Genomic DNA, 10212 nt, shown 5'->3' on the forward strand with positions numbered 1-10212 from the left:
AGGATTCTCAGTCTCTAAGCTTTGGTTTCCTTCTCTAAAATAGGGTTAAGATTAGTTGGGACTGAGGTGGTTGTGGAGCTCAGGTGTAATTATGGAAACCACTTAACCCAGTGGCTGGTAGGTCTAGAGCTCAGTAACAGCCCAGTTAGTGCGACAAGCAGAGGTGGGTCTGTATTCCCCAGGATGTGCAAGTTTGGGGTGGAGCATGTTCCTGCAACCCCTAGGACTAAGTAATCTCTTCATGGGAAGTTGGGGCAAGTAATTTGGAAAGTCCTTTCATACAGCCTTTACTTTGCCCCAGAGCCAAGTAGGATATCAACTTAAAAGGCAGTTTAGGCTAGAGGGATAAGGCTTTACTGCTAGTAAAGGGGAGATGACAAAATGGAGACTAGCCTGACTGTTGCTGTGTGAGTCACAACTGCTCCCCAGTTTCTGCTTTTTTCTCTACTCATTCCTGGGCCAGGCCCCCCACCCCCCACCCCCACTTCCCAGGCCAAGGAATAATGCATCCAGTTTCCGCCAATTGGCTACTGACTTGGCACTGCTACAGGAACAGTAGGAGGAGACCTCTGCCTAGAGAGCGAGTTAAAATACATCTGACTGGCCTATGAAAGCCCCTTCCTGACCCTCAGCGTAGGGCAGGACTCGGTGCCCGAAGGCAGAATTTTCTCAGACTTAAAGCCTGCACCAGCATGGAGGGTCCAGAACACAGCTGTGCTGCCAGGCTGGGCCCCAAACACCTCTGACCAGGTGGGAGATTGCCCATGCTGCTGACACTGAGCTTCCATCAGAGGTCAGCAGAATGTCCTTTCACGCCTTCGTGCCTGCACCTTCTGCTTGATATGAGGCACTGTCCTCTCATCAGTGGGGTTTGTTCTGTGAGTTGGTGGAGCTGCTAACTGTAAACACTCGCACAAGCTGTAGCCACAAATAGCTTGACCTTTCACTTTCCTGGCCCCAGTCACAGAACAGTTAGGCACCCACTTGGGGATGCCCTAAAGCCCTGGGGTGGGATTTTCACTCCTAAGAACCTAAGTTTGGTAGTGGAACCAGGATTTCAAACGTCCTATTCTAAAGGCTAAGGCCTTGACCCAAAGCTCAGGGAACAAAGACCCCTAGACTGTGAAGGATGGCGCCTTTGGGGCTCCAGAGACCAGAGCTCAGCTCTCAGCCCTGCCACTCCTAACTGTGGCATCAGGCCACTAGGCCTCACTGGGCTCTCATTTAGGAAAGAGGATGGGACAAAAGTTGACCTTGCAAGGACTCCTACCTCTACTGTTTTCTAAGTAGAGTCCAATGCAAAATCCTATTGTGATTCTGAATTGTGGGGAGAGTGGGCTATTTCCACTCTAGGGTATGAGCAACCAGATCAGTTTTGTTGCTGAATCAGGGCATTGAGGTTTCTCAAGCCCAGGCCTGGCTCAAGCCTAGACAACCCTGCCTAGACCAGGATGACTACCTTGACTCAACCAAGTCAAATGTGAGTCACCTCCGAACCCAACAAGTATTCCCACATGATGGGAATCATTCTCCTAAGGTTGAAGCATTAGTCAATCAGCTGCTTTGGAAAGCAGACTATGTTTACTGTGGACTGATATTTCCAATAAAATGGCCCCTTCACCCTGCCAACAAAAGAAAAATTCAGCCCCTGTTTGGGCAGTGCTGAGGCCAACTGGTAAGGGAAAAGTAGAATCACAGGGACACACTAGGATCCACCTGCTTTCATGTCACAAGACGAGGCTGAGCAGTGAATTACTCACCTGAGGTCACAGCTGCTCAGCGGCTAAGCTGTGACCATAACCCAAGTCTTTGCCGCCCAGGGCAGGGTCCTCACCTCTATGGATAGGAAACTCAGGGCCCTCGTTAATAACACGCATTGACCAGACTGAGGTGAACTGTCACCAACTTTAATAGACTTGGATTCTGCCTGCCAAAGCAGACTAACTTGGGAACACCCCAGGGCTCCAGCTTCTGTAGTCCAACGTGGCCAGTTCTCTTGGACGAGTTCCTGCCTCGCCCTTCAAAGGCACCAGCTGGCCTAGGAGGACTATACAATGGCTTTATTGTTTGCATAACTCATTAGCAGAGATCCACTCCAGAGAGCCTCTGGACAAGATTGCTACAGGCCAGCCAGAAAGCTGTAGGGGTTCCCTGACCCAGCCTGAGGCAACCAGAGCCAATGGACTCTTTTTAATTTTACATAGTGATACTTAATATTTGGGCGGTGAGGGCGGGTGTATGTCAAAGGCTACGTTTGAGAATACACAAAAGTTACAGACAACTTGTCCCACCTCAAAAATAAATGCACATAAGCTTCAACTCTTGCATACAATTTCTGAGGGTTCAGCGGTTGAAAAAAATCTGCTAAAGGACTCCTGCACTAGTGCCTTCTCACGTCCCTATCTGTTCAGCAGAGAGAAAACCCAGCAAGGCTGCTTCACAGGCTTCCTCCTCCCTCTCCTCTGCTCACCCAGACTCCACAGAGCCTTCATGGACAGGGCGGCAGCCATTCCTCCTCAGGTCTGGTGGACAGAGCAACTTTTCCCCCTCCCTGTTTCTCCTCATTAGATTAGATGGTTACTAGGTCTTCCAGGAGCTTCCCAACCTTCCAGGTACAGGCAAATACAACACACCAGCAGGAGCTCCTCAAAGGCACCCACATTCCTCCACAATCATGTCTTTATGGTGGTCTAGAAGCACTCTGCCATTGTCCACATATAGCATACTCAAGGGCTTGGTCTTCACTGGGGCACAGCAGGTGGCAGGGACTCTGTGGGGTTGGTACCGCTTCAGGAGACTCTGTGAAAGGGAGGAGAGGAAGGTCAATTCACATCCCAATGGTCAGGTCAACATGGTGTCATTTCTGGGTAAAGTGTGAAGTTACAGAGTTAAAATCAGTTTCTATGTGCAAAAATAGAAAATTCTTTTCATGAATCAGAATGCCAATACATCATCAGCTCTAATATCTAAAATAACTTTTTTTTTCTTTTTGTTAAAATAATTCTTTTAAAACAGCCTTTAAACAGAAGACTCTGAAAAGCTGTGTCTGCGTGAAGCAGTAGCTAACTTATATGTTTTCCTATTCTAGTCTAGAGTGAATACCAACTTTAAAAATATTCCAGGAAACTCCTGGTTTAGTTCCAGAAATATGAAGCAGAAGAGAGTCATGCGGAAATTCACAGGGGAGTTGCTTTGTTGCCCAGAGAAGGGCAAACAGAGTCAACAGGAGAAAAGGTAATAAGTTCTTGGCATTCTGGAACTGGGCCCTGTCTCTGGAGTCCAGTGGTGGCTTTTCAGATCAGCATTAAGATCTGGTGACTTGGCGGTTATCTAAGTCTCTAGTTTCCTCTGACCTTGCTACAGGTAGACTGGTGGACTGCAGGGGGGCCTAAGAGAGGCTTGGGAGGGCCTGTGCCCAGGACAGGTCCTCTAGGGCAGTGGCCCCCCCCACTGCCTCCCTTGAATGAACCCAGCTCACATGCTGCGCCCCTGAACTCTGCCTGAGGCTTGGCATGGAGGATGTATTACAGGTCCAAGAGTCTCAGTCTAGGCTTCATAGGGTAAAATAAAAACACTTTGGTCCCATCTGACCTTTGAGAATGGGTCAGGACCACCATATTGGGCTCTACTCTGCTTTTTGCATCTTGTTTCCCTTCCATTCCTTCCCCTCCACCACCTTCTAGACCACATAGGCTGATTAGTGGCACCTGGTGGTAGCCTCTGGCTTTACTACTCCTGCAAAATGGGTGGTCAGCTCCTGTTTTTAGGCAGCAAAGTAGTGACTAGAACAGTATTATCTCTAACTTGGCCTCATAATCATGGCCCCATTGCATCAATGAGTTACAGATTTCTAGTAATGATCAAACAGCATCATATCTGTTACCCACTAACTTACACGTGCGGTATACATATCATCTCACGTGACCCCACAACAGCCCTACAGAATATGGCACTGCTATTCCCATTTTACAGGTGAGAAAACAGGCTCAGACAGAGTAAGCAACTTGATCAATATCACATAGCCAATGAGTAGGATTCAAACCTATCTATACCCAAACGCCAAATCCTAAACTTCCTTTCCTGGAATGTCAGGGCAGGGGAAGGAGCTGAGACACTCCAGTCTACATGCCCCACCCGTAATTTTATGAAAGAAGGAAAAAGCCCCAGAAAAGCTAGGTGTTCAAGGCCACCCAATGGGGCATGACTCCTCGTAGGCTCTCTGAGGATGTTGTCACTGGCCATCTCTCTGTCCTTAGAACCTAGCACAGAACCTTATAGGTGCTCGAATAACTGTGAATGAAAGAACATGGGAATTTAACAGCAATTTAAAGCTGGAGTCCTGTCCCCTTGATGTTGAAGAAAGGACACTTCACTCCCACAGCTTACCGCCTCCCCTCCCCAGGCCTCGGCTACGTACCTGGATGTATGCATGGTTGGTCGGGTGGAACTCTTCCCCCACGGGGTTAGGACACTCGCCCTCGCAGCGATACGCATTGTACTGCTTGGGGTAGATGATCCAGGAGCCCCATCCGATGAGGTTGAAGTCCACCTGGAACTTGACCTTCCGACAAAGTTGGCTTCTGTCCTGCATGTGGTACCGACGGTGCCTCGTGCCCCTCTCCCGGGAGAGCTGTCCTTCCTGGGCCCGCCAGGAGCTCTCCGCTTCCCACAGCAGGGTGGAGCCACCCAGCCGCCTCTGCTCCGGGGAGAGGTTGGAATAGAGCAGGAGGAGCACGTCAGTGACAGGTGGGGTGGGAGGCCGCCGCCAGCACTCTCCAGCCAAGCTGGACGTCTGCTCCCGCAGCCCCCCCGGGTGCTTCAGCCACTTGGAGAGTGGCCTGGTCACCTCTAGGACCATGCTGCCTGAGGAGAAGGTAACCTGGGACAGAGTGACAGTGAACAGGTCCATCCGAAAACGTTCCAGGCAGTCGGGTGGGTTTTTATCCAGCTTCCGCTGGTGGAAAATCTCAATGGAGAGCGGGATATTGGGAGGAAGGGCCACGGGGCTGGACAGCTGCAGCCGGAGCTCAGCCCACTCTAGATCCTCTTCTTGGCTCAGGAAGGAGAAGTCAAAAGCAAAGGTCCAGTTCTGCCCATCCACCTGCATATCTGGGTGAGAAAACAGAAGGAAGCTGGTGAGTGGGGGCCTCCTGCAGCCTGAGTTGGTGTAACAACCACCATAGCTCATGAATGAGCCCTTACCTTATATGTATCATCTCTCTTAACCCTCACCCCAACCCTGTGAGCTAGGAATAGTACTGAATCCATTTTTAAGATGAGGAAAATTGAGGCTCAGAGAGATTAAATCACCTGCCCAAGGTGTCAATTGTTGGAAGGTCACAAAGCCAAGAATAAACCCAACTGCAAAGCCTAATCTGAAAATCACGGTTCTGCCACTCCCCCTTCAGACACTCCAGAGAACAATTGGTAAAAATTGGATGAGTTCGTCTCCTTCTCCTCTCTCCTCTCACACGTGCAGTCTAAGGCCAAACCCTGAGCTTTCTGACAGAAACCCTGGGCTTCCACCCACCCTGTGACCCTGGAGCAAGTCAGCTTTTTTGGCTCTGTCTTTTCATTGGAAAGGGTGGCCTATTTCACAGGCACGATGAGGTTGCTACGCAGATCATGGAAAGGACTGGAACCCCCAGGAAGGCACAGGCAATAGAAGCCAAAGACTGGCCACCCTTTCCCCCACCAATTCCTAAAGACAGAGGCAGACACTCCAAGAGTTCTCAGCAACCTTACAAATACATTTCTAAAGACACTCTAAGCTTGACTGTGCACTGATCTTGTATTTTTCCACCCAGTGGTCTCTCCTACCTAGCAGGGCACTCACTCCTTCCTGCTCCAGGTCATCTATGCATCTGGGACAGACAGCAATCACTCACCCAGCACAGTGAAACCCCAAATGAATGAAAAGGAATAGAATGGGGAAGCACATTCCATTCATTTTAGTCCTGGATCAATTTGGTCTGATATCTGGGAATAACACACAGGGGTGGATCTTTCAGGTTACCTGAAAGTGATCTTTCACTTTTTTCGAGCCCAGTTTCTTCTTTGCAATGGGAACAGTAATGTCCTACCTCTCCCTGCATGACATGAGGACCCAGGGAACTGAAGATGTTTCAAGGTTGATTGTTAAATAAAAGGCAAAGGCTATTCATAAGAAATAAAAACAGAAACGCTTTAGTGAATCAATCCTGAAGGTAGTGATCTCTGATTTAGGTCCACTCTGGGCAGACCATGTAACAGTTATTTATTTATTTATTTATTTTTTCCAGTTGTCTCATAGGACATCTTTGGTCAGTAAGTGGATTTCTCTGGTTAGTCCAGCCTGTCTTAGAAGGAGGTAATTCCCAGCTTCAGCCTCCTGAAGCTTCTCCCAGCCCATCCCTAGCTGTTCTTTTTCACTTAATCTCCACTTCCCTTCTCATTAGCACCTGCAGGGGACAATAACCAGCCCCTGACTAGCAACTCCCCAGAGGTGTGGCGGGAGGCTGACATTACCCACTGCCCATCTCAGCACCACCTGGCCACCAGGGGATTAGGTGGGACATGTAGCAACTCCTCTACAACTCCACCTACACCAGGACTTAAAACTTATTATCTCAAGTACCCACAAATGGCTTTCTAGAGGAAGGTATTCCAGCTCAGTGTTTAAGAGCAGGGGCCTGGTGTCTCCCATGATGGATTAAATTCTGCCACTTGCTGTTTAAGACTGGGCTGCAATCTTTGGGCCTCTGTTTCCCTCTGGGCAAAAGGGAGATGGTGACAGTATCCACCTCACAGGAGTGTTGAGATTTACTGAGATAATGTGTGTAAAGTGCTCTGCCCAGTGCAACCACCAAAGTGCAATAAATGGCCATCATCAACTGTCTCATTACTCAGGTCCCGGTTAGAAATGAAGATGTCCAGGCAGAAATGAAGAGGGGCCAGGGCAGGGGAACAGAATCATCTGTTGCTGGGGTGGTAGTGCAGATGCAGGGGTGGGGAGGAGTACATTCCTTCCGCTGGAAGAGTCTGCAACCCCACAACCCTACCCGCAGCCAAGAGCTCCCCAGGATTGGCTTTGGTTCATCTTAGAAGAGTGGGGTGTCTAATCTTTGAGGATCACCAATGCCTGATAAAAGCTAAGAATGCTGTCCCCAGAACAAACTGTATTTCCTACTTACACAATAAATGTGATTGGAGGGTGATTATAAAGAAGGGGTTCATGGACACCCTGAAATTGAACACAGACTTGGCCACACGGGCTCCAATTCCTTGGAATTGGAAATCTTGACCCATTTCCCATTCTAAAGAAAGAAGTGGTTGCGTTCATCACCTTGGGTGTTGAGTTAGACTTAGGGGCTCTGTAGAAAAAGAGGGTGGGTTTGACACCGAGTTCCCACCCTACATTATTATAAATTGTGAGGCCAATTACTATTAACTGCTTCCCTCATGCCAAGTATTTTACAAGCATTGTCTCCTTAAATCCTCCCCACCATTATCACCATTTTGCAGATGAAGAAACTAAGGTCCAAGGTGAAGATGGTTAAACAGTGAAAGATCTAATTTAGTTAGACTCCAACACCCATTTCCTCTTATCCTGTGCAGCTTACAAATAAACCCAAGATGGAAAGGAGCCAGTGTGGGACATCCCTTCTCCATCAGGCTCCCTCCAGGCAGGCTCTTGCTGCTTTTGAAAAACAAGCCAATTCACAACTCTGTGTATATAGTTAAGGTCACTGTACACATAATAAAATTTGTGATTTAACCCTTTTTATGTACTTTACTCCACACTCACACAAATGAGGTAGAAAGAAAGCCAGGCCCTTTATTTTTACAAAAGGATAAACTAGAAAAGTCAACTGATAGGCCAGGGACACAGGGGTAAGTGAGGAAGCAGGGTTTGTGGGACCAGAATCTAGTTTTCTATACTCCCAGACTGTCACATTACTACCAATCTTCTGGAACTCTGGAAGGAGGGAGAGATCGGGTAAAGTGCACCTCTCACTTTGCGGCCACCAACCCCACCCCCACCTTTCTGGCGGGGTGGAACACGCCAGTAATTTTCAGACTGCTCCACCCCCGGGGTGTCCCCAGTCTGGCTGGTCCCCAGACGACCCTTCTAGAGAGGGTCACTGGCCGTCTGACCCCAGACGCGGCAGGCCAGCGAACTAGGAACCCCCATCCTCGGATCACAGAGGGCCGGCGGGTGGCCGTCAAATCAGATTATCGGATGTGGATTTCGCCGGAACTCTCGGGAGGACCGTCTGGCCCCAGCAGGCAGAGCGAGGTGCAGGGAGGCAGGGGCCACCCCCCGCGCTAGGATGTGGATTGCCCAGCATAGAGGAGCCGCGCGGGAAGGGCTCCCTTTTCTCAACATCTACCTGCATCCAGTGCGCAGAAGGCATGCTGCCCCATCTCCGAGGGGCGTACTCCCAAAGTCACCATGGGAGTGACCTCAATCCCTCCAAATCTAGGCCCTGAGCTCTGTGTCGCCTGGGATACTGACACCTACCTACCAAGCCTGCCTCAGTTCTCGATTTCGGGGCACCTCATCTCTAATCCCTAACTTCTGAAACCTAATCCCTGATGTTCATGCTTGACATCCTGTTTCGAAACTCGGTCTCAGCCTGAGAAACTCTTCACGGCAGACCTAGGGGCGCATTCACCTTCACTAGTGAAAAGGAAAAAAAAAAATTCAACAAAATAATTGTAGCAATAATAAGGACGATTTGTTACTGTGCCTGGTTATGTGTTAAGCATTTTCTGTGCATTGTCAGTAGCCCTTGCACGCCTATAAATGAAGTGAAGTCGCTCAGTCGTGTCCGACTCTTTGCGACCCCATGGACTGTAGCCTTCGGGCTCCTCTGTCCATGGGATTCTCCAGGCAAGAATACTGGAGTGGGTTGCCATTTCCTTCGCCAGGGGAACTTCCCGACCCAGGGATCGAACCTGGGTCTCCCGCATTATAGGCAGACGCTTTACCGTCTGAGCTACGAGGCACTCTTGTTCCTATTCTGTGGTCGACGCTTTCGCGACCTGTCAGGCTCCTCTGTCCATGGGATTTCCCAAGCAAGGATACTGGAGAGGGTTGCCATTTCCTCCTCCAGGGGATCTTCCTTACCCAGGGATGTCTCCTGCCTTGGCAGGCGGATTATTTATCTCTGAGCCACATGGGAAGCCCTATCACTGTTCTACAGATGTGCAAACCGAGGTGCCCGGAGATTACAGTAGTTTAAGACCGCAGAGATAAGAAGTGGCACAATCAGGCTCCCAACCTATAGTCCGCACTCTACCCTAAACAAGACCGGAACGCTGAGCTCTCGGTCCGGGACACACCCCGGATACCAGCAACCCTGTGCCTCGAGACAACGTGGACGCCGAGAGACCCTCAAGCCCAGCCCCTGGACGTGCCCTTCAAGCGTGCGGGTACGTCCTCAAATGGCAAGTCCCCGGCACCGAGCCGCCCCCTGCTGCTCAAGCGCCCTCCCGGAGTCTGGGGGAGGGAGCGCCCGAGGCACCCCGGGTGTTGAAGGGAGCAGGGAGGGGCGGGGCTGCCTACCTTGCGCCTGCAGGCTACGGATGATGTCCGCCCGGGGCAGGGGTTCGCGGTATAGACTCAGCATATAAGCGAGGGGGGATGGCGACGACGGCTGCCCCCACGGTCGAAGGGGCACCGGGGCCACCATCGCGGCGCCCGCCTGGAGGAGAGCCCACCAGGCGTGCAAGAGGAACAACCACAGGCACTGGGCGTGCATGGTAGGCTGGCTGAGCCCCAAAGGCAGCCTCCTCCTCTTATATCCTGGGCCTTCGCAGCCGCCCCGCCCCTGCCCTTCCTCCCTGGGGGAAGCTTTGAGATCATATAACACCCCTACCCCACCCCACCCCCCCAACACTGTCACCCGGGGTGGCCCCCCACAGGGACCACCTTCTGAGGGCGGGTGAGACCTGAGACTGGTAGGGAGGAGGAGACTCCAAAAGTGTAGGAGCTGTTAGGTTCAGGGTCTGTCTAGTTTGCCTAGTATGGGCACGCTGGCACGGGGCTACTCCAGGCTTTGTTTCCCAGATACAGCAGGCTTGTCCGAACTCCCAGGTCAGAATTATGGCTTCCTTACTCTGCCCCACCTGGGATCCCTGCCCTTTCCTCTTCCTCCGGGTTCCAAATAGACATCTAGCTCAACCAGGAGCAGGTGGAGAAAGGGAGCTGTGGATACCAGCGGCTCT

General features: G+C 50.8%; 1 protein-coding gene across 1 annotated transcript; it reads right to left on the minus strand.

Annotated features, from left to right (window-relative positions):
• Nucleotides 1-1886: 1886 nt before the first annotated feature.
• On the minus strand, nt 1887-9796 carry NODAL (nodal growth differentiation factor). The gene is made up of 3 exons (XM_061405225.1): nt 9551-9796; nt 4418-5109; nt 1887-2799 (listed from the first exon to the last, which is right to left on the minus strand). The coding sequence occupies exons 1-3, from the start codon at nt 9744-9746 to the stop codon at nt 2647-2649; spliced, it is 1041 nt and encodes a 346-aa protein (XP_061261209.1). The 5' UTR covers nt 9747-9796; the 3' UTR covers nt 1887-2646.
• Nucleotides 9797-10212: the final 416 nt, after the last annotated feature.

The sequence above is a fragment of the Bos javanicus genome, chromosome 28 (assembly GCF_032452875.1).
Source record: "Bos javanicus breed banteng chromosome 28, ARS-OSU_banteng_1.0, whole genome shotgun sequence".
Taxonomy (NCBI): Eukaryota; Metazoa; Chordata; class Mammalia; order Artiodactyla; family Bovidae; genus Bos; species Bos javanicus.

Bases quoted from the DNA above. Each gene is read 5' to 3' on its own strand.
- NODAL (XM_061405225.1), bottom strand. From the start codon at position 9,746: ATGCACGCCCAGTGCCTGTGGTTGTTCCTCTTGCACGCCTGGTGGGCT. The intron at 5,110-9,550 runs GTAGGCAGCCCC...TTTCTCACCCAG, and splicing joins CCGTAGCCTGCAGGCGCAAG to ATATGCAGGTGGATGGGCAG. The intron at 2,800-4,417 runs GTACGTAGCCGA...TCCCTTTCACAG, and splicing joins CCAACCATGCATACATCCAG to AGTCTCCTGAAGCGGTACCA.